Source organism: Somniosus microcephalus, chromosome 3 (assembly GCF_052327205.1).
Source record: "Somniosus microcephalus isolate GS21.2 chromosome 3, FLI_Smic_1.0, whole genome shotgun sequence".
Lineage (NCBI taxonomy): Eukaryota > Metazoa > Chordata > Chondrichthyes > Squaliformes > Somniosidae > Somniosus > Somniosus microcephalus.
The window spans coordinates 6,446,793-6,474,274 of NC_140989.1; the positions used below are offsets into that span (position 1 = coordinate 6,446,793).

Below are 27,482 nucleotides of genomic sequence, written 5' to 3' on the forward strand. Positions count from 1 at the left end.
ATTACAGTATGCAGACGATGCTTGCGTCTGCGCTCAATCGGAGGTCGAACTCCAAACCATCGTCAGCACCGTCACCAAAGTGTACGAGAGCATGGGCCTTACACTAAACATCCGTAAGACAAAGGCCCTCTACCAACCTGCCCCCGCCACACAGTACTGCCCCCCGATTATCAAAATCCATGACAAGGCCTTGGACAACGTGGACCATTTTCCATACCTCGGGAGCCTACTGTCAACAAGGGCAGACGTCGATGACGAAGTCAAACACCGCCTTCAGTGTGCCAGTGCAGCCTTCGGTCGCCTGAGGAAGAGAGTGTTTGAAGACCAGGACCTCAAACCCGGCACTAAGCTCATGGTCTACAGAGCAGCAGTGATACCCGTCCTGCTGTATGCCTCAGAAACCAGCGCACTACTCGGAGCTTTGGCACAGCAAGAGAGCCCCAGGTGGGCAGAGGAAATGCTTCAAGGACACCCTCAAAGCCTCCTGTTGGAGGGCAGATTGCTGACCTGCTGCGACACCCTGCAAGCCCCTTTCGACACTCGTAAACCCAGCGACTCTGAGCTTGTGTGGCAGCAAGCTGAGCTTGCAGGAGAGCAGTCTGCACTTCCACTGCAGCACTGAGACACTGGGTCACTTCTGCCTGTGCTGCAATGGAAGCTGCGAGATCGCCCATCACACCCAGCATCACCCGTGGATCCACAAGGTCTCTCCTGAAGTTATCCATCCTGGAAATCATGGGCTCCAAGCTCCACACAAAGCCCCGTGCGATGTTGGAGCCGGACTCCTCCATGCTCCTTGACACTGACAAGAGGCTCTCTGGCAGGCCTGCCGTTGCACCAAGCATTTCCATGTGCACGCCCATCACCCTTCTTCTAAAGGCCTGTCCATCAAGGTCATCATCAGAACTCATGCGCGAAGTCGCCCTCCGGGGAACTGGCAACCGAGCTAGCCTTTCCCCCTGGCCTGGCTGCAGCCCACTCGTGCCCAGTGACTCACCACGTGCTGATCCTACCTCTATACTACCCAAAACAAGCGCTCTACTCGGAGCTCCGACACGGCAAGAGAGCCCCAGGTGGGCAGAGGAAACGTTTCAAGGACACCCTCAAAGCCTCCTTGAAAAAGTGCAACATCCCCACCGACACCTGGGAATCCCAGGCCCAAGACCGCACAAAGTGGAGGAGAAGCATCCGGGAAGGCGCCGAACACCTCGAGTCTCTTCGCCGGGAGCAAGCGGAAGCCAAGTGCAGGCAGCGCAAGGAGCGCACGTCAACCCAAGCACCCCACCCACCTGCCCCTTCAACCACCGTCTGCCCCACCTGTGACAGAGACTGTAGGTCCCGCATTGGACTCATCAGTCACCTGAGAACTCATTTTTAATGTGGAAGCGAGTCATCCTCGGTTCTGACGGACTGCCTAAAAGCCAGCACGTGGACTGGCCACTCATCCTGTCTCTGTCCTTCATTTGTTCAACCCACAGATATTACTGCAGATATTTCTATTTCTCTCTCCACGGACGTTGCCTGGCCTGCTGAGTTTTTCCAGCATTTTCTGTTGTTATTTCGGATTTCCAGCATCTGCAGCATTTTGCTGTCGATATTACTGCAGTAACTGTCTCTGACCACTGGGAGATGCCAGCACACCAGGGAGAAACTTTACAAAGTCAATTTCTCTCCACGGATGTTGCCTGACTTGCTGAGTTTTTCCAGCATTTTCTGTTGTTATTTCTGCTATTACCCTTGGCTGTCAGAGCGCTGGCCCGAGCCTCAGAGACCAATACGGAAATGAGGAACAGGAAACAACCTTTTCCCACACGGACATGGGGCAAGTAAGCATCATGACTCCCCATCTCCCCCCACCCACCAGCAGCTGTGCAATCTCCTGGGACAGGCAAAATAGACAAAATGATGACGGGATAGATTCAATAAGGAGAAGCTGTTTCCAGTGGCAGGAGGGTCGGTCACCAGAGGACACAGGTTGAAGATAATCCACAAGAGTGGAAGTCGCTGCCTGAAAGGAAGCAGATTCAACAGGAACTTTCAAAAGGGAATTGGATAAATACTGAAAAACAAAAAATATTAGCAAGGCTATGGGGAAAGAGCGGGGGAGTGGGACTAATTGGAGACCGAATGGCCTCCTTCTGTGCTGTATGGTTCTATGAAAACCTTGAGCTCAGTTATTACATGGTGAAGAGTCAGCCAGAAATTTCACAGAACCTCTGCTGGCTGTGAATTAATATGGCAATATAAATTACAGGGTACAATCCTAAAGGGTACGATCCTAAAGGGTTCAATCCTAAAGTGATCAATCCTAAAGTGATCAATCCTAAAGGGTTCAATCCTAAAGTGATCAATCCTAAAGTGATCAATCCTAAAGGGTACAATCCTAAAGGGTACAAACCTAAAGGGTTCAATCCTAAAGTGATCAATCCTAAAGGGTTCAATCCTAAAGTGATCAATCCTAAAGGGTTCAATCCTAAAGGGTACAATCCTAAAGGGTACAATCCTAAAGTGATCGATCCTAAAGGGTTCGATCCTAAAGGGTTCAATCCCAAAGGGTTCAATCCTAAAAGGTTCTATCCTAAAGGGGTGCATGAACAGAGAGGCCTGGGGGTATATGTGCACAAATCACTGAAGGTGGCAGGGCAGGTTGAGAAAGTGGTTAAAAAAGCTTAAGTGATTACACTTCAAAAGTACTTCATTGGCTGTAAAGCGCTTTGAGACGTCCGGTGGTCGTGAACAGCGCTGTAGAAATACAAGTCTTTCTTTCTAACAGGTAGGCAATGCCCATTAGACACCTACCAGTCTGGGTTCAGTGAATGTGTATGGAACTGGCTGACCATTTTCTGTGTGAGCTGGGGTCAGTAACCCTCCTGTGCTGTTAGTGTTGAAGCAATACCGAAGCTGATCTTCTGTCACAAGAATGTCACCCGGAGAACTGTTCACTTTAACTGGGGTAGTTGGACAATTGTTTTAATCTTCTAGCATCTGCAGCACTTTGTTTTATTATTTCATTCACAGCCAGGGTTATTCTTTTTCACTCCACCGACAGTGCCTGACTTGCTGAGTGCCTCCAGCAATTTCTGTTTTTATTCCATATTCAATTAGAGGGTGAGAAGGTTGGATCTCAAACAAGCCTGCTAAGCTTGAATAAAGGAGACTATGAAGGTATGAGAGCGGAATTGAGTAGAGTGGATTGGGAAAATAGATTAAAGGGTAAGACGATACATGATCAGTGGTGTACATTTAAGGAGTTATTTTACAACTTCCAAAAAATATATATTCCACTGAGAAGAAAAGGGTGTAAAAGAAAAGACAGCCATCCGTGGCTAAGTAAAGAAATTAAGGATAGTATTCGACTAAAAACAAGGGCATATAAGGTAGCCAAATCTAGTGGGAGGATAGAGGATTGGGAAAACTTTAAAAGACAGCAAAAAATAACAAAAAGATTGATTAAGAAAGGGAAGATAGATTATGAAAGTAAATTAGCAAAAAATATAAAAACAGATAGTAAGAGTTTTTCTAGTTTCTAAAAAGAAAAAGGGTGGCTAAAGTAAATGTTGGTCCCTTAGAGGATGAGACCAGGAAATTAATGGTGGGAAATATGGAGATGGCAAAAACACTGAATGAATATTTTATATCAGTCTTTACAGTAGAAGACACTAAGAATATCCCAACACTGGAAAAACAGGGGGCTAAAGGTGGGGAGGAGCTAAACACGATCAAAATCACTAAGGAAGTGGTACTCGGTAAAATAATGGGACTCAAGGCGAATAAATCACCTGGACCTGATGGCTTCCATCCTAGGGTCTTGAGGGAAGTGGCGGTAGGGATTGTGGATGCATTGGTAATAATTTTCCAAAACTCCCTGGACTCGGCAATCACAGAATCACAGAAACCCCACAGTGCAGATAGAGGCCGTTTCGGCCCATCGAGCCTGCACCGACACATATCCCACCCGATCCCCGTAACCCCTACACCAACACATATCCCACCCTATCCCCGTAACCCCACGTATTTAATCCCCCTAACACTAAGGGTCAATTTATCATAGCCAATCAACCTAACCCGCACATCTTTGGACTGTGGGAGGAAACCGGAGCACCCGGCGGAAACCCACGCAAACACAGGGAGAATGTGCAAACTCCACACAGACAGACACCCGAGGCCGGATTCGAACCCGGGTCCCTGGCGCTGTGAGGCAACAGTGCTAACCACTATGCCACCGGCAATGGTCCCGGCAGACTGGAAAACTGCTAATGTAACACCCTTTTTTAAAAAGGGCAGTAGACAGAAGGCTGGAAACTATAGTCCGGTTAGCCTAACATCTGTGGTAGGTAAAATTTTGGAGTCCATTATTAAGGAGACAGTAACAGGACATTTGGATAATCATAATTTAATAGGACAAAGTCAGCATGGTTTTATGAAGGGAAGTCATGTTTGACAAATTTGCTGGAGTTCTTTGAGGAAGTAACATATAGGGTGGATAAAGGGGAACCAGTGGACGTAGTGTATTTAGACTTCCAAAAGGCATTTGACAAGGTGCCACACAAAAGATTATTGCTTAAGATAAAAAATCACGGGATTGGGGGTAATATTCTGGCATGGATAGAGGATTGGCTATCTAACAGAAGGCAGAGAGTTGGGATAAATGGTACATTCTCAGACTGGCAATTAGTAACTAGTGGTGTTCTGCAGGGGTCAGTGCTGGGTCCCCAACTCTTTACAATCTATATTAACGATTTGGAGGAGGGGACCGAGTGTAACATATCAAAGTTTGCAGATGATACTAAGATGGGAGGGAAAGTAGTGAGTGAGGAGGACATAAAAAACCTGCAAAGTGACATAGACAGGCTAAGTAAGTGGGCAGAGATTTGGCAGATGGAATACAATACTGGAAAGTGTGAGGTTATGCACTTTGGCAGGAAAAATCGTAGAGCAAGTTATTATATTAATGGCAAGAAACTGGAAAGTACTGAATTACAAAGGGATCTGGGGGTCCTGGTGCACGAAACTCAAAAGGTTAGTATGCAGGTGCAGCAAGTGATTAAGGAGGCCAATGGAATGTTGGCTTTCATTGCTAGGGGGATAGAATATAAAAATAGGGAGGTATTGCTTCAGTTGTACAAGGTATTGGTGAGACCGCACCTGGAATACTGCGTACAGTTTTGGTGTCCATACTTAAGAAAGGACATACTTGCTCTCGAGTCAGTACAAAGAAGGTTCACTCGGTTAATCCCGGGGATGAGGGGATGGACATATGAGGAGAGGTTGAGTAGATTGGGACTCTACTCATTGGAGTTCAGAAGAATGAGAGGCGACCTTATTGAAACATATAAGATTGTGAAGGGGTTGGATCGGGTGGATGCGGGGAGGATGTTCCCGATGATGGGTGAAACTAGAACTAGGGGGCATAGTCTTAGAATAAGGGGCTGCTCTTTCAAAACTGAGATGAGGAGGAACTACTTCACTCAGAGGGTGGTAGGTCCATGGAATATGCTGCCCCAAAAAGCTGTAAAAGCTACATCATTACATAAATTTAAAACAGAAATAGACAGTTTCCTAGAAGTAAAGGGAATTAAGGGTTACGGGGAGCGGGCAGGAATTTGGACATGAGCCTCGGTCCAGATCGGTCATGGCCCTGTGGGTAGCGGAGCGGGCCCAGGGGCCGTGTAGCCTGATCCTGCTCCTATTTCGTGTGTCTAATTCTGTTAGATTCAGGAGATGGTTCTGTGATCGTGGATTGGCGGTTAGGATCAGATCAGCCATGATCTTATTAAATGGCGGAGCAGGCTCGAGGGGCCGATTGGCCTACTCCTGCTCCCATTTCTTATGTCCTTATGTTCTTCCATACATTGAGTAGTTCTGTTACTGGACCAGTAATGCAGAGAATGTGAGATCAAATCCCAGCTGGGCACTTTGAGAATTTGAAATCAGTTTAAAAAAAATCTGGAAATAAAAAGCTGGTGTCTGTAAATGTGAGCGTGAGGCTGTCGGATTGTAACAAAAACCCATCTGGTTCACTGATGCCCTTTAGGGAAGGAAATCTGCCATCCTTACCCGGTCTGGCCGATAATGTGACTCCAGACCCACAGCAATGTGGTTGACCCTTAACTGCCCTCTAATTGGCCCAGCAGCCACTCAGTTGTAGTAAACCACGACAAGCAAAGGTATCAGCTGTGGCTCAGTGGGCAGCACTGTTGCTGCCAAGGCAGAAGGTTGTGGGTTCAAGTCCCACTCCATAATCAAGGCTGGCACATCAGTGCTGTACTGAGGGAGGGCTGTACCGAGGGAGCGCTGTCCAGAGGGAGGGCTGTACCGAGGGAGCGCTGTACCGAGGGAGCGCTGTACCGAGAGAGTGCTGTACTGAGAGAGAACATATGAACATAAGAACATAAGAAGTAGGAGCAGGAGTAGGCCATACGGCCCCTCGGGCCTGCTCCGCCATTCAATAGGATCATGGCCGATCTGAATCTAGACTCACGTCCACTTCCCTGCCCGCTCCCCGTAACCCCTAATTCCCTTATCTGCTCGGAAACTGTCTATCTCCATTTTAAATTTATTTAATGTTGCAGCTTCCACAGCTCTCTGGGGTAGCAAATTCCATAGATTTACTACCCTCTGAGTGAAGAGGTTTCTCCTCATCTCAGTTTTGAAAGGGCAGCCCCTTATTCTAAGATTATGCCCCCTAGTTCTAGTCTCACCCATCAGTGGAAACATCCTCACCGCATCCACCCGATCAAGCCCCCTCACAATCTTATATGTTTCGCTAAGATCGCCTCTCATTCTTCTGAACTCCAATGAGTAGAGTCCCAACCTACTCAACCTTTCCTCATACGTCAACCTCCTCATCTCCGGAATCAACCGAGTGAACCTTCTCTGAACCGCCTCGAGAGCAAGTATATCTTTTCTTAAATATGGAAACCAAAACAGCACACAGTATTCCAGGTGTGGCCTCACCAATACCCTGTATAACTGCAGCAAGACTTCCCTGTTTTTATACTCCATCCCCCTTGCAATAAAAGCCAAGATTCCATTGGCCTTCCTGATCACCTGCTGTACCTGCATACTAACTTTTTGTGTTTCATGCACCGAGTGCTGTACCGAGGGAGGTCTGTACCGAGGGAGGTCTGTACCGAGGGAGGTCTGTACCGAGTCTGTACCGAGGGAGGTCTGTACCGAGGGAGGTCTGTACCGAGGGAGGTCTGTACCGAGGGAGGTCTGTACCGAGGGAGGTCTGTACCGAGGGAACGCTGTACTGAGGGAGCGCTGTACAGAGGGAGGGCTGTGCCGAGGGAGAGCTGTACTGAGGGAGCGCTGTACTGAGGGAGCGCTGTACTGAGGGAGCGCTGTACTGAGAGAGCGCTGTACTGAGGGAGCGCTGTACTGAGGGAGCGTTGTACTGAGAGAACGCTGTACCGAGGGAGTGCTGTACCGAGGGAGCGCTGTACCGAGGGAGTGCTGTACCGAGGGATCCCTGTACTGAGGGAGCGCTGTACTGAGGGAGCGCTGTACCGAGGGAACGCTGTACCGAGGGAGCGCTGTACCGAGGGAGCGCTGTACAGAGGGAGGGCTGTGCCGAGGGAGCGCTGTACTGAGGGAGCGCTGTACTGAGGGAGCGCTGTACTGAGAGAGCGCTGTACCGAGGGAGCGCTGTACCGAGGGAGCGCTGTACCGAGGGAGCGCTGTACCGAGGGAGCGCTGTACCGAGGGAGCGCTGTACCGAGGGAGCGCTGTACCGAGGGAGCGCTGTACCGAGGGAGCGCTGTACCGAGGGAGCGCTGTACCGAGAGAGCGCTGTACCGAGGGAGCGCTGTACCGAGGGAGACCTGTACCGAGGGAGCGCTGTACCGAGGGAGCGCTGTACTGAGGGAGGGCTGTACTGAGGGAGCGCTGTACCGAGGGAGGGCTGTACCGAGGGAGCGCTGTACCGAGGGAGGGCTGTACCGAGGGAGCGCTGTACTGAGGGAGAACTGTACCGAGGGAGCGCTGTACCGAGGGAGCGCTGTACTGTGAGAGCGCTGTACCGAGGGAGCGCTGTACCGAGGGAGCGCTGTACCGAGGGAGCGCTGTACTGAGGGAGGGCTGTACCGAGGGAGCGCTGTACCGAGGGAGCGCTGTACCGAGGGAGCGCTGCACTGAGGGAGCGCTGTACCGAGGGAGCGCTGTACCGAGGGAGCGCTGTACCGAGGGAGCGCTGTACCGAGGGAGCGCTGTACCGAGGGAGCGCTGTACCGAGGGAGCGCTGTACCGAGGGAGCGCTGCACTGAGGGAGCGCTGTACCGAGAGAGCGCTGTACCGAGGGAGCGCTGTACTGAGGGAGCGCTGTACTGAGGGAGGGCTGTACCGAGGGAGCGCTGTACTGAGGGAGCGCTGTACTGAGGGAGCGCTGTACCGAGGGGGAGCTGTACTGAGGGAGGGCTGTACCGAGGGAGCACTGTACTGAGGGAGGGCTGTACTGAGGGAGCGCTGTACTGAGGGAGCGCTGTACTGAGGGAGGGCTGTACCGAGGGAGCGCTGTACCGAGGGAGAACTGTACCGAGCGAGCACTGTACTGAGGGAGCGCTGTACTGAGGGAGCGCTGTACCGAGGGAGCGCTGTACTGAGGGAGAACTGTACCGAGGGAGAACTGTACCGAGGGAGCGCTGTACTGAGGGAGGGCTGTACTGAGGGAGCGCTGTACTGAGGGAGCGCTGTACTGAGGGAGCGCTGTACTGAGGGAGGGCTGTACCGAGGGAGCACTGTACTGAGGGAGGGCTGTACTGAGGGAGCGCTGTACTGAGGGAGCGCTGTACTGAGGGAGGGCTGTACCGAGGGAGCGCTGTACCGAGGGAGAACTGTACCGAGGGAGCACTGTACTGAGGGAGCGCTGTACTGAGGGAGCGCTGTACCGAGGGAGCGCTGTACTGAGGGAGAACTGTACCGAGGGAGCGCTGTACTGAGGGAGGGCTGTACTGAGGGAGCGCTGTACTGAGGGAGCGCTGTACTGAGGGAGCGCTGTACTGAGGGAGCGCTGTACTGAGGGAGGGCTGTACCGAGGGAGCGCTGTACCGAGGGAGCGCTGTACCGAGGGAGAACTGTACCGAGGGAGCGCTGTACCGAGGGAGGGCTGTACTGAGGGAGCGCTGTACTGAGGGAGCGCTGTACTGAGGGAGCGCTGTACTGAGGGAGCGCTGTACTGAGGGAGCGCTGTACTGAGGGAGGGCTGTACCGAGGGAGCGCTGTACCAAGGGAGCGCTGTACCGAGGGAGCGCTGTACCGAGGGAGCGCTGTACCGAGGGAGCGCTGTACTGAGAGAGCGCTGTACCGAGGGAGTGCAGTACTGAGGGAGCACTGTACCGAGGGGGGGCTGTACTGAGGGAGAGCTGTACTGAGGGAGGGCTGTACCGAGGGAGGGCTGTACCGAGGGAGCGCTGTACCGAGGGAGCGCTGTACTGAGGGAGGGCTGTACCGAGGGAGCGCTGTACTAAGGGAGCGCTGTACTGAGGGAGCGCTGTACTGAGGGGGGGCTGTACTGAGGGAGCGCTGTACTGAGGGGGGCTGTACTGAGGGAGCACTGTACTGAGGGAGGGCTGTACCGAGGGAGCGCTGTACTGAGGGAGGGCTGTATTGAGGGAGAGCTGTACTGAGGGAGCACTGTACTGAGGGAGGTCTGTATTGAGGGAGAGCTGTACCGAGGGGGGGCTGTACTGAGGGAGCGCTGTACCGAGGGAGAGCTGTACTGAGGGAGCACTGTACTGAGGGAGGGCTGTATTGAGGGAGAGCTGTACTGAGGGAGCGCTGTACTGAGGGAGCGCTGTACTGAGGGAGCGCTGTACTGAGGGGGGGCTGTACTGAGGGAGCGCTGTACTGAGGGAGGGCTGTACTGAGGGAGCGCTGTACTGAGGGAGGCTGTACTGAGGGAGCGCTGTACTGAGGGAGGGCTGTATTGAGGGAGAGCTGTACTGAGGGAGCACTGTACCGAGGGAGAGCTGTACTGAGGGAGCACTGTACTGAGGGAGCGCTGTACCGAGGGGGGGCTGTACTGAGGGAGCGCTGTACTGAGGGAGCACTGTACCGAGGGGGGGCTGTACTGAGGGAGGGCTGTACTGAGGGAGCGCTGTACTGAGGGGGGGCTGTACTGAGGGAGCGCTGTACTGAGGGAGGGCTGTATTGAGGGAGAGCTGTACTGAGGGGGGGCTGTACTGAGGGAGCGCTGTACTGAGGGGGGGCTGTACTGAGAGAGCGCTGTACTGAGGGAGAGCTGGACTGAGAGAGCGCTGTACTGAGGGAGGGCTGTACTGAGGGAGCACTGTACTGAGGGAGAGCTGTACTGAGGGAGCGCTGTACTGAGGGGGGGCTGTACTGAGGGAGCACTGTACTGAGGGAGAGCTGTACTGAGAGAGCGCTGTACTGAGGGAGAGCTGTACTGAGGGAGCGCTGTACTGAGGGAGGGCTGTACTGAGGGAGTGCTGTACTGAGGGGGGGCTGTACTGAGGGGGGCTGTACTGAGGGGGGGCTGTACTGAGAGAGCGCTGTACTGAGGGAGGGCTGTACTGAGGGAGTGCTGTACTGAGGGGGGGCTGTACTGAGGGAGAGCTGTACTGAGGGAGCGCTGTACCGAGGGAGAGCTGTACTGAGAGAGCGCTGTACTGAGGGAGCGCTGTACTGAGAGAGCGCTGTACTGAGGGAGAGCTGTACTGAGGGAGAGCTGTACTGAGAGAGCGCTGTACCGAGGGAGCGCTGTACCGAGGGAGAGCTGTACTGAGGGAGCACTGTACCGAGGGAGCACTGTACCGAGGGAGCACTGTACTGAGGGAGCGCTGTACTGAGGGAGCGCTGTACTGAGGGAGGGCTGTACTGAGGTAGGGCTGTACCGAGGGAGCACTGTACTGAGAGAGCGCTGTACTGAGGGAGGGCTGTACCGAGGGAGCACTGTACTGAGGGAGCACTGTACTGAGGGAGCGCTGTACTGAGAGAGCGCTGTACTGAGGGAGCGCTGTACTGAGGGAGCACTGTACTGAGGGAGGGCTGTACCGAGGGGGGGCTGTACTGAGGGAGGGCTGTACTGAGGGAGCGCTGTACTGAGGGGGGGCTGTACTGAGGGAGCGCTGTACTGAGGGAGGGCTGTATTGAGGGAGAGCTGTACTGAGGGGGGGCTGTACTGAGGGAGCGCTGTACTGAGGGGGGGCTGTACTGAGAGAGCGCTGTACTGAGGGAGAGCTGGACTGAGAGAGCGCTGTACTGAGGGAGGGCTGTACTGAGGGAGCACTGTACTGAGGGAGAGCTGTACTGAGGGAGCTCTGTACTGAGGGGGGGCTGTACTGAGGGAGCACTGTACTGAGGGAGAGCTGTACTGAGAGAGCGCTGTACTGAGGGAGAGCTGTACTGAGGGAGCGCTGTACTGAGGGAGGGCTGTACTGAGGGAGTGCTGTACTGAGGGGTGGCTGTACTGAGGGGGGCTGTACTGAGGGGGGGCTGTACTGAGAGAGCGCTGTACTGAGGGAGGGCTGTACTGAGGGAGTGCTGTACTGAGGGGGGGCTGTACTGAGGGAGAGCTGTACTGAGGGAGCGCTGTACCGAGGGAGAGCTGTACTGAGAGAGCGCTGTACTGAGGGAGCGCTGTACTGAGAGAGCGCTGTACTGAGGGAGAGCTGTACTGAGGGAGAGCTGTACTGAGAGAGCGCTGTACCGAGGGAGCGCTGTACCGAGGGAGAGCTGTACTGAGGGAGCACTGTACCGAGGGAGCACTGTACCGAGGGAGCACTGTACTGAGGGAGCGCTGTACTGAGGGAGGGCTGTACTGAGGTAGGGCTGTACCGAGGGAGCACTGTACTGAGAGAGCGCTGTACTGAGGGAGGGCTGTACCGAGGGAGCACTGTACTGAGGGAGCACTGTACTGAGGGAGCGCTGTACTGAGAGAGCGCTGTACTGAGGGAGCGCTGTACTGAGGGAGCACTGTACTGAGGGAGGGCTGTACTGAGAGAGCGCTGTACCGAGGGAGCGCTGTACCGAGGGAGCGCTGTACCGAGGGAGCGCTGTACCGAGGGAGCGCTGTACTGAGGGAGGGCTGTACCGAGGGAGCGCTGTACCGAGGGAGAACTGTACTGAGGGAGCGCTGTACTGAGGGAGCGCTGTACTGAGAGAGCGCTGTACCGAGGGAGAACTGTACCGAGGGAGCACTGTACTGAGGGAGCGCTGTACTGAGAGAGCGCTGTACCGAGGGAGCGCTGTACTGAGGGAGCGCTGTACTGAGGGAGCGCTGTACTGAGGGAGGGCTGTACCGAGGGAGCGCTGTACCGAGGGAGCGCTGTACTGAGGGAGCGCTGTACTGAGAGAGCGCTGTACCGAGGGAGCGCTGTACTGAGGGAGCACTGTACCGAGGGGGGGCTGTACTGAGGGAGAGCTGTACTGAGGGAGGGCTGTACCGAGGGAGCGCTGTACCGAGGGAGCGCTGTACTGAGGGAGGGCTGTACCGAGGGAGCGCTGTACTAAGGGAGCGCTGTACTGAGTGAGCGCTGTACTGAGGGGGGGCTGTACTGAGGGAGCGCTGTACTGAGGGGGGCTGTACTGAGGGAGCACTGTACTGAGGGAGGGCTGTACCGAGGGAGCGCTGTACTGAGGGAGGGCTGTATTGAGGGAGAGCTGTACTGAGGGAGCACTGTACTGAGGGAGGTCTGTATTGAGGGAGAGCTGTACCGAGGGGGGGCTGTACTGAGGGAGCACTGTACTGAGCGAGCGCTGTACTGAGGGAGCGCTGTACTGAGGGAGCGCTGTACCGAGGGAGAGCTGTACTGAGTGAGCACTGTACTGAGGGAGGGCTGTATTGAGGGAGAGCTGTACTGAGGGAGCGCTGTACTGAGGGAGCGCTGTACTGAGGGAGCGCTGTACTGAGGGGGGGCTGTACTGAGGGAGCGCTGTACTGAGGGAGGGCTGTACTGAGGGAGCGCTGTACTGAGGGAGGCTGTACTGAGGGAGCGCTGTACTGAGGGAGGGCTGTATTGAGGGAGAGCTGTACTGAGGGAGCGCTGTACCGAGGGAGAGCTGTACTGAGGGAGCACTGTACTGAGGGAGCGCTGTACCGAGGGGGGGCTGTACTGAGGGAGCGCTGTACTGAGGGAGCACTGTACCGAGGGGGGGCTGTACTGAGGGAGGGCTGTACTGAGGGAGCGCTGTACTGAGGGGGGGCTGTACTGAGGGAGCGCTGTACTGAGGGAGGGCTGTATTGAGGGAGAGCTGTACTGAGGGGGGGCTGTACTGAGGGAGCGCTGTACTGAGGGAGCGCTGTACTGAGGGAGGGCTGTATTGAGGGAGAGCTGTACTGAGGGGGGGCTGTACTGAGGGAGCGCTGTACTGAGGGGGGGCTGTACTGAGAGAGCGCTGTACTGAGGGGGGGCTGTACTGAGGGAGCACTGTACTGAGGGAGAGCTGTACTGAGAGAGCGCTGTACTGAGGGAGGGCTGTACTGAGAGAGCGCTGTACTGAGGGAGGGCTGTACTGAGGGAGGGCTGTACTGAGGGAGTGCTGTACTGAGGGGGGGCTGTACTGAGGGGGGGCTGTACTGAGAGAGCGCTGTACTGAGGGGGGGCTGTACTGAGAGAGCGCTGTACTGAGGGAGCGCTGTACCGAGGGAGCACTGTACTGAGGGAGCACTGTACTGAGGGAGCACTGTACTGAGGGAGCGCTGTACTGAGGGAGGGCTGTACTGAGGTAGGGCTGTACCGAGGGAGCACTGTACTGAGAGAGTGCTGTACTGAGGGAGGGCTGTACCGAGGGAGCACTGTACTGAGGGAGCACTGTACTGAGGGAGCGCTGTACTGAGAGAGCGCTGTACTGAGGGAGCGCTGTACTGAGGGAGCACTGTACTGAGGGAGGGCTGTACTGAGAGAGCGCTGTACTGAGGGAGCACTGTACTGAGGGAGCGCTGTCCTGAGGGAGGGCTGTACTGAGGTAGGGCTGTACCGAGGGAGCACTGTACTGAGAGAGCGCTGTACTGAGGGAGGGCTGTACCGAGGGAGCACTGTACTGAGGGAGCGCTGTACTGAGGGAGGGCTGTACCGAGGGAGCGCTGTCCAGAGGGAGGGCTGTACCGAGGGAGCGCTGTACCGAGGGAGCGCTGTACCGAGAGAGTGCTGTACTGAGAGAGAACATATGAACATAAGAACATAAGAAGTAGGAGCAGGAGTAGGCCATACGGCCCCTCGGGCCTGCTCCGCCATTCAATAGGATCATGGCCGATCTGAATCTAGACTCACGTCCACTTCCCTGCCCGCTCCCCGTAACCCCGAATTCCCTTATCTGCTCGGAAACTGTCTATCTCCATTTTAAATTTATTTAATGTTGCAGCTTCCACAGCTCTCTGGGGTAGCAAATTCCATAGATTTACTACCCTCTGAGTGAAGAGGTTTCTCCTCATCTCAGTTTTGAAAGGGCAGCCCCTTATTCTAAGATTATGCCCCCTAGTTCTAGTCTCACCCATCAGTGGAAACATCCTCACCGCATCCACCCGATCAAGCCCCCTCACAATCTTATATGTTTCGCTAAGATCGCCTCTCATTCTTCTGAACTCCAATGAGTAGAGTCCCAACCTACTCAACCTTTCCTCATACGTCAACCTCCTCATCTCCGGAATCAACCGAGTGAACCTTCTCTGAACCGCCTCGAGAGCAAGTATATCTTTTCTTAAATATGGAAACCAAAACTGCACACAGTATTCCAGGTGTGGCCTCACCAATACCCTGTATAACTGCAGCAAGACTTCCCTGTTTTTATACTCCATCCCCCTTGCAATAAAAGCCAAGATTCCATTGGCCTTCCTGATCACCTGCTGTACCTGCATACTAACTTTTTGTGTTTCATGCACCGAGTGCTGTACCGAGGGAGGTCTGTACCGAGGGAGGTCTGTACCGAGGGAGGTCTGTACCGAGGGAGGTCTGTACCGAGGGAACGCTGTACTGAGGGAGCGCTGTACAGAGGGAGGGCTGTGCCGAGGGAGAGCTGTACTGAGGGAGCGCTGTACTGAGGGAGCGCTGTACTGAGGGAGCGCTGTACTGAGAGAGCGCTGTACTGAGGGAGCGCTGTACTGAGGGAGCGCTGTACTGAGAGAACGCTGTACCGAGGGAGTGCTGTACCGAGGGAGTGCTGTACCGAGGGAGTGCTGTACCGAGGGATCCCTGTACTGAGGGAGCGCTGTACTGAGGGAGCGCTGTACCGAGGGAACGCTGTACCGAGGGAGCGCTGTACCGAGGGAGCGCTGTACAGAGGGAGGGCTGTGCCGAGGGAGCGCTGTACTGAGGGAGCGCTGTACTGAGGGAGCGCTGTACCGAGAGAGCGCTGTACCGAGGGAGCGCTGTACCGAGGGAGCGCTGTACCGAGGGAGCGCTGTACCGAGGGAGCGCTGTACCGAGGGAGCGCTGTACCGAGGGAGCGCTGTACCGAGGGAGCGCTGTACCGAGGGAGCGCTGTACCGAGAGAGCGCTGTACCGAGGGAGCGCTGTACCGAGGGAGACCTGTACCGAGGGAGCGCTGTACCGAGGGAGCGCTGTACCGAGGGAGGGCTGTACTGAGGGAGCGCTGTACCGAGGGAGGGCTGTACCGAGGGAGCGCTGTACCGAGGGAGGGCTGTACCGAGGGAGCGCTGTACTGAGGGAGAACTGTACCGAGGGAGCGCTGTACTGAGGGAGCGCTGTACTGTGAGAGCGCTGTACCGAGGGAGCGCTGTACCGAGGGAGCGCTGTACTGAGGGAGCGCTGTACTGAGGGAGGGCTGTACCGAGGGAGCGCTGTACCGAGGGAGCGCTGTACCGAGGGAGCGCTGTACCGAGGGAGCGCTGCACTGAGGGAGCGCTGTACCGAGGGAGCGCTGTACCGAGGGAGCGCTGTACCGAGGGAGCGCTGCACTGAGGGAGCGCTGTACCGAGAGAGCGCTGTACCGAGGGAGCGCTGTACTGAGGGAGCGCTGTACTGAGGGAGGGCTGTACCGAGGGAGCGCTGTACCGAGGGAGCGCTGTACTGAGGGAGCGCTGTACTGAGGGAGCGCTGTACCGAGGGGGAGCTGTACTGAGGGAGGGCTGTACCGAGGGAGCGCTGTACTGAGGGAGGGCTGTACTGAGGGAGCGCTGTACTGAGGGAGCGCTGTACTGAGGGAGGGCTGTACCGAGGGAGCGCTGTACCGAGGGAGAACTGTACCGAGGGAGCACTGTACTGAGGGAGCGCTGTACTGAGGGAGGGCTGTACTGAGGTAGGGCTGTACCGAGGGAGCACTGTACTGAGAGAGCGCTGTACTGAGGGAGGGCTGTACCGAGGGAGCACTGTACTGAGGGAGCACTGTACTGAGGGAGCGCTGTACTGAGAGAGCGCTGTACTGAGGGAGCGCTGTACTGAGGGAGCACTGTACTGAGGGAGGGCTGTACTGAGAGAGCGCTGTACCGAGGGAGCGCTGTACCGAGGGAGCGCTGTACCGAGGGAGCGCTGTACCGAGGGAGCGCTGTACTGAGGGAGGGCTGTACCGAGGGAGCGCTGTACCGAGGGAGAACTGTACTGAGGGAGCGCTGTACTGAGGGAGCGCTGTACTGAGAGAGCGCTGTACCGAGGGAGAACTGTACCGAGGGAGCACTGTACTGAGGGAGCGCTGTACTGAGAGAGCGCTGTACCGAGGGAGCGCTGTACTGAGGGAGCGCTGTACTGAGGGAGCGCTGTACTGAGGGAGGGCTGTACCGAGGGAGCGCTGTACCGAGGGAGCGCTGTACTGAGGGAGCGCTGTACTGAGAGAGCGCTGTACCGAGGGAGCGCTGTACTGAGGGAGCACTGTACCGAGGGGGGGCTGTACTGAGGGAGAGCTGTACTGAGGGAGGGCTGTACCGAGGGAGCGCTGTACCGAGGGAGCGCTGTACTGAGGGAGGGCTGTACCGAGGGAGCGCTGTACTAAGGGAGCGCTGTACTGAGTGAGCGCTGTACTGAGGGGGGGCTGTACTGAGGGAGCGCTGTACTGAGGGGGGCTGTACTGAGGGAGCACTGTACTGAGGGAGGGCTGTACCGAGGGAGCGCTGTACTGAGGGAGGGCTGTATTGAGGGAGAGCTGTACTGAGGGAGCACTGTACTGAGGGAGGTCTGTATTGAGGGAGAGCTGTACCGAGGGGGGGCTGTACTGAGGGAGCACTGTACTGAGCGAGCGCTGTACTGAGGGAGCGCTGTACTGAGGGAGCGCTGTACCGAGGGAGAGCTGTACTGAGTGAGCACTGTACTGAGGGAGGGCTGTATTGAGGGAGAGCTGTACTGAGGGAGCGCTGTACTGAGGGAGCGCTGTACTGAGGGAGCGCTGTACTGAGGGGGGGCTGTACTGAGGGAGCGCTGTACTGAGGGAGGGCTGTACTGAGGGAGCGCTGTACTGAGGGAGGCTGTACTGAGGGAGCGCTGTACTGAGGGAGGGCTGTATTGAGGGAGAGCTGTACTGAGGGAGCGCTGTACCGAGGGAGAGCTGTACTGAGGGAGCACTGTACTGAGGGAGCGCTGTACCGAGGGGGGGCTGTACTGAGGGAGCGCTGTACTGAGGGAGCACTGTACCGAGGGGGGGCTGTACTGAGGGAGGGCTGTACTGAGGGAGCGCTGTACTGAGGGGGGGCTGTACTGAGGGAGCGCTGTACTGAGGGAGGGCTGTATTGAGGGAGAGCTGTACTGAGGGGGGGCTGTACTGAGGGAGCGCTGTACTGAGGGAGCGCTGTACTGAGGGAGGGCTGTATTGAGGGAGAGCTGTACTGAGGGGGGGCTGTACTGAGGGAGCGCTGTACTGAGGGGGGGCTGTACTGAGAGAGCGCTGTACTGAGGGGGGGCTGTACTGAGGGAGCACTGTACTGAGGGAGAGCTGTACTGAGAGAGCGCTGTACTGAGGGAGGGCTGTACTGAGAGAGCGCTGTACTGAGGGAGGGCTGTACTGAGGGAGGGCTGTACTGAGGGAGTGCTGTACTGAGGGGGGGCTGTACTGAGGGGGGGCTGTACTGAGAGAGCGCTGTACTGAGGGGGGGCTGTACTGAGAGAGCGCTGTACTGAGGGAGCGCTGTACCGAGGGAGCACTGTACTGAGGGAGCACTGTACTGAGGGAGCACTGTACTGAGGGAGCGCTGTACTGAGGGAGGGCTGTACTGAGGTAGGGCTGTACCGAGGGAGCACTGTACTGAGAGAGTGCTGTCCTGAGGGAGGGCTGTACCGAGGGAGCACTGTACTGAGGGAGCACTGTACTGAGGGAGCGCTGTACTGAGAGAGCGCTGTACTGAGGGAGCGCTGTACTGAGGGAGCACTGTACTGAGGGAGGGCTGTACTGAGAGAGCGCTGTACTGAGGGAGCACTGTACTGAGGGAGCGCTGTCCTGAGGGAGGGCTGTACTGAGGTAGGGCTGTACCGAGGGAGCACTGTACTGAGAGAGCGCTGTACTGAGGGAGGGCTGTACCGAGGGAGCACTGTACTGAGGGAGCGCTGTACTGAGGGAGGGCTGTACCGAGGGAGCGCTGTCCAGAGGGAGGGCTGTACCGAGGGAGCGCTGTACCGAGGGAGCGCTGTACCGAGAGAGTGCTGTACTGAGAGAGAACATATGAACATAAGAACATAAGAAGTAGGAGCAGGAGTAGGCCATACGGCCCCTCGGGCCTGCTCCGCCATTCAATAGGATCATGGCCGATCTGAATCTAGACTCACGTCCACTTCCCTGCCCGCTCCCCGTAACCCCTAATTCCCTTATCTGCTCGGAAACTGTCTATCTCCATTTTAAATTTATTTAATGTTGCAGCTTCCACAGCTCTCTGGGGTAGCAAATTCCATAGATTTACTACCCTCTGAGTGAAGAGGTTTCTCCTCATCTCAGTTTTGAAAGGGCAGCCCCTTATTCTAAGATTATGCCCCCTAGTTCTAGTCTCACCCATCAGTGGAAACATCCTCACCGCATCCACCCGATCAAGCCCCCTCACAATCTTATATGTTTCGCTAAGATCGCCTCTCATTCTTCTGAACTCCAATGAGTAGAGTCCCAACCTACTCAACCTTTCCTCATACGTCAACCTCCTCATCTCCGGAATCAACCGAGTGAACCTTCTCTGAACCGCCTCGAGAGCAAGTATATCTTTTCTTAAATATGGAAACCAAAACTGCACACAGTATTCCAGGTGTGGCCTCACCAATACCCTGTATAACTGCAGCAAGACTTCCCTGTTTTTATACTCCATCCCCCTTGCAATAAAAGCCAAGATTCCATTGGCCTTCCTGATCACCTGCTGTACCTGCATACTAACTTTTTGTGTTTCATGCACCGAGTGCTGTACCGAGGGAGGTCTGTACCGAGGGAGGTCTGTACCGAGGGAGGTCTGTACCGAGTCTGTACCGAGGGAGGTCTGTACCGAGGGAGGTCTGTACCGAGGGAGGTCTGTACCGAGGGAGGTCTGTACCGAGGGAACGCTGTACTGAGGGAGCGCTGTACAGAGGGAGGGCTGTGCCGAGGGAGAGCTGTACTGAGGGAGCGCTGTACTGAGGGAGCGCTGTACTGAGGGAGCGCTGTACTGAGAGAGCGCTGTACTGAGGGAGCGCTGTACTGAGGGAGCGCTGTACTGAGAGAACGCTGTACCGAGGGAGTGCTGTACCGAGGGAGTGCTGTACCGAGGGAGTGCTGTACCGAGGGATCCCTGTACTGAGGGAGCGCTGTACTGAGGGAGCGCTGTACCGAGGGAACGCTGTACCGAGGGAGCGCTGTACCGAGGGAGCGCTGTACAGAGGGAGGGCTGTGCCGAGGGAGCGCTGTACTGAGGGAGCGCTGTACTGAGGGAGCGCTGTACCGAGAGAGCGCTGTACCGAGGGAGCGCTGTACCGAGGGAGCGCTGTACCGAGGGAGCGCTGTACCGAGGGAGCGCTGTACCGAGGGAGCGCTGTACCGAGGGAGCGCTGTACCGAGGGAGCGCTGTACCGAGGGAGCGCTGTACCGAGAGAGCGCTGTACCGAGGGAGCGCTGTACCGAGGGAGACCTGTACCGAGGGAGCGCTGTACCGAGGGAGCGCTGTACCGAGGGAGGGCTGTACTGAGGGAGCGCTGTACCGAGGGAGGGCTGTACCGAGGGAGCGCTGTACCGAGGGAGGGCTGTACCGAGGGAGCGCTGTACTGAGGGAGAACTGTACCGAGGGAGCGCTGTACTGAGGGAGCGCTGTACTGTGAGAGCGCTGTACCGAGGGAGCGCTGTACCGAGGGAGCGCTGTACTGAGGGAGCGCTGTACTGAGGGAGGGCTGTACCGAGGGAGCGCTGTACCGAGGGAGCGCTGTACCGAGGGAGCGCTGTACCGAGGGAGCGCTGCACTGAGGGAGCGCTGTACCGAGGGAGCGCTGTACCGAGGGAGCGCTGTACCGAGGGAGCGCTGCACTGAGGGAGCGCTGTACCGAGAGAGCGCTGTACCGAGGGAGCGCTGTACTGAGGGAGCGCTGTACTGAGGGAGGGCTGTACCGAGGGAGCGCTGTACCGAGGGAGCGCTGTACTGAGGGAGCGCTGTACTGAGGGAGCGCTGTACCGAGGGGGAGCTGTACTGAGGGAGGGCTGTACCGAGGGAGCACTGTACTGAGGGAGGGCTGTACTGAGGGAGCGCTGTACTGAGGGAGCGCTGTACTGAGGGAGGGCTGTACCGAGGGAGCGCTGTACCGAGGGAGAACTGTACCGAGGGAGCACTGTACTGAGGGAGCGCTGTACTGAGGGAGCGCTGTACCGAGGGAGCGCTGTACTGAGGGAGAACTGTACCGAGGGAGAACTGTACCGAGGGAGCGCTGTACTGAGGGAGGGCTGTACTGAGGGAGCGCTGTACTGAGGGAGCGCTGTACTGAGGGAGCGCTGTACTGAGGGAGGGCTGTACCGAGGGAGCACTGTACTGAGGGAGGGCTGTACTGAGGGAGCGCTGTACTGAGGGAGCGCTGTACTGAGGGAGGGCTGTACCGAGGGAGCGCTGTACCGAGGGAGAACTGTACCGAGGGAGCACTGTACTGAGGGAGCGCTGTACTGAGGGAGCGCTGTACCGAGGGAGCGCTGTACTGAGGGAGAACTGTACCGAGGGAGCGCTGTACTGAGGGAGGGCTGTACTGAGGGAGCGCTGTACTGAGGGAGCGCTGTACTGAGGGAGCGCTGTACTGAGGGAGCGCTGTACTGAGGGAGGGCTGTACCGAGGGAGCGCTGTACCGAGGGAGCGCTGTACCGAGGGAGCGCTGTACCGAGGGAGCGCTGTACTGAGGGAGCGCTGTACTGAGAGAGCGCTGTACCGAGGGAGCGCTGTACTGAGGGAGCACTGTACCGAGGGGGGGCTGTACTGAGGGAGAGCTGTACTGAGGGAGGGCTGTACCGAGGGAGGGCTGTACCGAGGGAGCGCTGTACCGAGGGAGCGCTGTACTGAGGGAGGGCTGTACCGAGGGAGCGCTGTACTAAGGGAGCGCTGTACTGAGGGAGCGCTGTACTGAGGGGGGGCTGTACTGAGGGAGCGCTGTACTGAGGGGGGCTGTACTGAGGGAGCACTGTACTGAGGGAGGGCTGTACCGAGGGAGCGCTGTACTGAGGGAGGGCTGTATTGAGGGAGAGCTGTACTGAGGGAGCACTGTACTGAGGGAGGTCTGTCTTGAGGGAGAGCTGTACCGAGGGGGGGCTGTACTGAGGGAGCACTGTACTGAGCGAGCGCTGTACCGAGGGAGAGCTGTACTGAGGGAGCACTGTACTGAGGGAGGGCTGTATTGAGGGAGAGCTGTACTGAGGGAGCGCTGTACTGAGGGAGCGCTGTACTGAGGGAGCGCTGTACTGAGGGGGGGCTGTACTGAGGGAGCGCTGTACTGAGGGAGGGCTGTACTGAGGGAGCGCTGTACTGAGGGAGGCTGTACTGAGGGAGCGCTGTACTGAGGGAGGGCTGTATTGAGGGAGAGCTGTACTGAGGGAGCACTGTACCGAGGGAGAGCTGTACTGAGGGAGCACTGTACTGAGGGAGCGCTGTACCGAGGGGGGGCTGTACTGAGGGAGCGCTGTACTGAGGGAGCACTGTACCGAGGGGGGGCTGTACTGAGGGAGGGCTGTACTGAGGGAGCGCTGTACTGAGGGGGGGCTGTACTGAGGGAGCGCTGTACTGAGGGAGGGCTGTATTGAGGGAGAGCTGTACTGAGGGGGGGCTGTACTGAGGGAGCGCTGTACTGAGGGGGGGCTGTACTGAGAGAGCGTTGTACTGAGGGAGAGCTGGACTGAGAGAGCGCTGTACTGAGGGAGGGCTGTACTGAGGGAGCACTGTACTGAGGGAGAGCTGTACTGAGGGAGCGCTGTACTGAGGGGGTGCTGTACTGAGGGAGCACTGTACTGAGGGAGAGCTGTACTGAGAGAGCGCTGTACTGAGGGAGAGCTGTACTGAGGGAGCGCTGTACTGAGGGAGGGCTGTACTGAGGGAGTGCTGTACTGAGGGGGGGCTGTACTGAGGGGGGCTGTACTGAGGGGGGGCTGTACTGAGAGAGCGCTGTACTGAGGGAGGGCTGTACTGTGGGAGTGCTGTACTGAGGGGGGGCTGTACTGAGGGAGAGCTGTACTGAGGGAGCGCTGTACCGAGGGAGAGCTGTACTGAGAGAGCGCTGTACTGAGGGAGCGCTGTACTGAGAGAGCGCTGTACTGAGGGAGAGCTGTACTGAGGGAGAGCTGTACTGAGAGAGCGCTGTACCGAGGGAGCGCTGTACCGAGGGAGAGCTGTACTGAGGGTGCACTGTACCGAGGGAGCACTGTACCGAGGGAGCACTGTACTGAGGGAGCGCTGTACTGAGGGAGGGCTGTACTGAGGTAGGGCTGTACCGAGGGAGCACTGTACTGAGAGAGCGCTGTACTGAGGGAGGGCTGTACCGAGGGAGCACTGTACTGAGGGAGCACTGTACTGAGGGAGCGCTGTACTGAGAGAGCGCTGTACTGAGGGAGCGCTGTACTGAGGGAGCACTGTACTGAGGGAGGGCTGTACTGAGAGAGCGCTGTACTGAGGGAGCGCTGTACTGAGGGAGCGCTGTACTGAGAGAACGCTGTACCGAGGGAGTGCTGTACCGAGGGAGTGCTGTACCGAGGGAGTGCTGTACCGAGGGATCCCTGTACTGAGGGAGCGCTGTACTGAGGGAGCGCTGTACCGAGGGAACGCTGTACCGAGGGAGCGCTGTACCGAGGGAGCGCTGTACAGAGGGAGGGCTGTGCCGAGGGAGCGCTGTACTGAGGGAGCGCTGTACTGAGGGAGCGCTGTACCGAGAGAGCGCTGTACCGAGGGAGCGCTGTACCGAGGGAGCGCTGTACCGAGGGAGCGCTGTACCGAGGGAGCGCTGTACCGAGGGAGCGCTGTACCGAGGGAGCGCTGTACCGAGGGAGCGCTGTACCGAGGGAGCGCTGTACCGAGGGAGCGCTGTACCGAGAGAGCGCTGTACCGAGGGAGCGCTGTACCGAGGGAGACCTGTACCGAGGGAGCGCTGTACCGAGGGAGCGCTGTACCGAGGGAGGGCTGTACTGAGGGAGCGCTGTACCGAGGGAGGGCTGTACCGAGGGAGCGCTGTACCGAGGGAGGGCTGTACCGAGGGAGCGCTGTACTGAGGGAGAACTGTACCGAGGGAGCGCTGTACTGAGGGAGCGCTGTACTGTGAGAGCGCTGTACCGAGGGAGCGCTGTACCGAGGGAGCGCTGTACTGAGGGAGCGCTGTACTGAGGGAGGGCTGTACCGAGGGAGCGCTGTACCGAGGGAGCGCTGTACCGAGGGAGCGCTGTACCGAGGGAGCGCTGCACTGAGGGAGCGCTGTACCGAGGGAGCGCTGTACCGAGGGAGCGCTGTACCGAGGGAGCGCTGCACTGAGGGAGCGCTGTACCGAGAGAGCGCTGTACCGAGGGAGCGCTGTACTGAGGGAGCGCTGTACTGAGGGAGGGCTGTACCGAGGGAGCGCTGTACCGAGGGAGCGCTGTACTGAGGGAGCGCTGTACTGAGGGAGCGCTGTACCGAGGGGGAGCTGTACTGAGGGAGGGCTGTACCGAGGGAGCACTGTACTGAGGGAGGGCTGTACTGAGGGAGCGCTGTACTGAGGGAGCGCTGTACTGAGGGAGGGCTGTACCGAGGGAGCGCTGTACCGAGGGAGAACTGTACCGAGGGAGCACTGTACTGAGGGAGCGCTGTACTGAGGGAGCGCTGTACCGAGGGAGCGCTGTACTGAGGGAGAACTGTACCGAGGGAGAACTGTACCGAGGGAGCGCTGTACTGAGGGAGGGCTGTACTGAGGGAGCGCTGTACTGAGGGAGCGCTGTACTGAGGGAGCGCTGTACTGAGGGAGGGCTGTACCGAGGGAGCACTGTACTGAGGGAGGGCTGTACTGAGGGAGCGCTGTACTGAGGGAGCGCTGTACTGAGGGAGGGCTGTACCGAGGGAGCGCTGTACCGAGGGAGAACTGTACCGAGGGAGCACTGTACTGAGGGAGCGCTGTACTGAGGGAGCGCTGTACCGAGGGAGCGCTGTACTGAGGGAGAACTGTACCGAGGGAGCGCTGTACTGAGGGAGGGCTGTACTGAGGGAGCGCTGTACTGAGGGAGCGCTGTACTGAGGGAGCGCTGTACTGAGGGAGCGCTGTACTGAGGGAGGGCTGTACCGAGGGAGCGCTGTACCGAGGGAGCGCTGTACCGAGGGAGCGCTGTACCGAGGGAGCGCTGTACTGAGGGAGCGCTGTACTGAGAGAGCGCTGTACCGAGGGAGCGCTGTACTGAGGGAGCACTGTACCGAGGGGGGGCTGTACTGAGGGAGAGCTGTACTGAGGGAGGGCTGTACCGAGGGAGGGCTGTACCGAGGGAGCGCTGTACCGAGGGAGCGCTGTACTGAGGGAGGGCTGTACCGAGGGAGCGCTGTACTAAGGGAGCGCTGTACTGAGGGAGCGCTGTACTGAGGGGGGGCTGTACTGAGGGAGCGCTGTACTGAGGGGGGCTGTACTGAGGGAGCACTGTACTGAGGGAGGGCTGTACCGAGGGAGCGCTGTACTGAGGGAGGGCTGTATTGAGGGAGAGCTGTACTGAGGGAGCACTGTACTGAGGGAGGTCTGTCTTGAGGGAGAGCTGTACCGAGGGGGGGCTGTACTGAGGGAGCACTGTACTGAGCGAGCGCTGTACCGAGGGAGAGCTGTACTGAGGGAGCACTGTACTGAGGGAGGGCTGTATTGAGGGAGAGCTGTACTGAGGGAGCGCTGTACTGAGGGAGCGCTGTACTGAGGGAGCGCTGTACTGAGGGGGGGCTGTACTGAGGGAGCGCTGTACTGAGGGAGGGCTGTACTGAGGGAGCGCTGTACTGAGGGAGGCTGTACTGAGGGAGCGCTGTACTGAGGGAGGGCTGTATTGAGGGAGAGCTGTACTGAGGGAGCACTGTACCGAGGGAGAGCTGTACTGAGGGAGCACTGTACTGAGGGAGCGCTGTACCGAGGGGGGGCTGTACTGAGGGAGCGCTGTACTGAGGGAGCACTGTACCGAGGGGGGGCTGTACTGAGGGAGGGCTGTACTGAGGGAGCGCTGTACTGAGGGGGGGCTGTACTGAGGGAGCGCTGTACTGAGGGAGGGCTGTATTGAGGGAGAGCTGTACTGAGGGGGGGCTGTACTGAGGGAGCGCTGTACTGAGGGGGGGCTGTACTGAGAGAGCGTTGTACTGAGGGAGAGCTGGACTGAGAGAGCGCTGTACTGAGGGAGGGCTGTACTGAGGGAGCACTGTACTGAGGGAGAGCTGTACTGAGGGAGCGCTGTACTGAGGGGGTGCTGTACTGAGGGAGCACTGTACTGAGGGAGAGCTGTACTGAGAGAGCGCTGTACTGAGGGAGAGCTGTACTGAGGGAGCGCTGTACTGAGGGAGGGCTGTACTGAGGGAGTGCTGTACTGAGGGGGGGCTGTACTGAGGGGGGCTGTACTGAGGGGGGGCTGTACTGAGAGAGCGCTGTACTGAGGGAGGGCTGTACTGTGGGAGTGCTGTACTGAGGGGGGGCTGTACTGAGGGAGAGCTGTACTGAGGGAGCGCTGTACCGAGGGAGAGCTGTACTGAGAGAGCGCTGTACTGAGGGAGCGCTGTACTGAGAGAGCGCTGTACTGAGGGAGAGCTGTACTGAGGGAGAGCTGTACTGAGAGAGCGCTGTACCGAGGGAGCGCTGTACCGAGGGAGAGCTGTACTGAGGGTGCACTGTACCGAGGGAGCACTGTACCGAGGGAGCACTGTACTGAGGGAGCGCTGTACTGAGGGAGGGCTGTACTGAGGTAGGGCTGTACCGAGGGAGCACTGTACTGAGAGAGCGCTGTACTGAGGGAGGGCTGTACCGAGGGAGCACTGTACTGAGGGAGCACTGTACTGAGGGAGCGCTGTACTGAGAGAGCGCTGTACTGAGGGAGCGCTGTACTGAGGGAGCACTGTACTGAGGGAGGGCTGTACTGAGAGAGCGCTGTACCGAGGGAGCGCTGTACCGAGGGAGCGCTGTACCGAGGGAGCGCTGTACCGAGGGAGCGCTGTACTGAGGGAGGGCTGTACCGAGGGAGCGCTGTACTGAGGGAGAACTGTACTGAGGGAGCGCTGTACTGAGGGAGCGCTGTACTGAGAGAGCGCTGTACCGAGGGAGAACTGTACCGAGGGAGCACTGTACTGAGGGAGCGCTGTACTGAGAGAGCGCTGTACCGAGGGAGCGCTGTACTGAGGGAGCGCTGTACTGAGGGAGCGCTGTACTGAGGGAGGGCTGTACCGAGGGAGCGCTGTACCGAGGGAGCGCTGTACTGAGGGAGCGCTGTACTGAGAGAGCGCTGTACCGAGGGAGCGCTGTACTGAGGGAGCACTGTACCGAGGGGGGGCTGTACTGAGGGAGAGCTGTACTGAGGGAGGGCTGTACCGAGGGAGCGCTGTACCGAGGGAGCGCTGTACTGAGGGAGGGCTGTACCGAGGGAGCGCTGTACTAAGGGAGCGCTGTACTGAGTGAGCGCTGTACTGAGGGGGGGCTGTACTGAGGGAGCGCTGTACTGAGGGGGGCTGTACTGAGGGAGCACTGTACTGAGGGAGGGCTGTACCGAGGGAGCGCTGTACTGAGGGAGGGCTGTATTGAGGGAGAGCTGTACTGAGGGAGCACTGTACTGAGGGAGGTCTGTATTGAGGGAGAGCTGTACCGAGGGGGGGCTGTACTGAGGGAGCACTGTACTGAGCGAGCGCTGTACTGAGGGAGCGCTGTACTGAGGGAGCGCTGTACCGAGGGAGAGCTGTACTGAGGGAGCACTGTACTGAGGGAGGGCTGTATTGAGGGAGAGCTGTACTGAGGGAGCGCTGTACTGAGGGAGCGCTGTACTGAGGGAGCGCTGTACTGAGGGGGGGCTGTACTGAGGGAGCGCTGTACTGAGGGAGGGCTGTACTGAGGGAGCGCTGTACTGAGGGAGGCTGTACTGAGGGAGCGCTGTACTGAGGGAGGGCTGTATTGAGGGAGAGCTGTACTGAGGGAGCGCTGTACCGAGGGAGAGCTGTACTGAGG

The 27,482-nt window shown here is 57.8% G+C and overlaps 1 protein-coding gene across 1 annotated transcript in view; it reads right to left on the reverse strand.

Moving 5' to 3' along the window:
• Nucleotides 1-27,482, reverse strand: part of LOC147120814 (uncharacterized) — a 116,763-nt gene that overhangs the window by 70,394 nt on the left and 18,887 nt on the right. The window contains exons 2-3 of the mRNA XM_085977152.1: nucleotides 15,785-15,917; nucleotides 15,140-15,510 (exon numbers count right to left, since the gene is read on the reverse strand). Coding sequence (XP_085833278.1) covers nucleotides 15,140-15,510; nucleotides 15,785-15,917 — 504 coding nt within the window. The remainder of the gene's footprint in view (nucleotides 1-15,139; nucleotides 15,511-15,784; nucleotides 15,918-27,482) is intronic.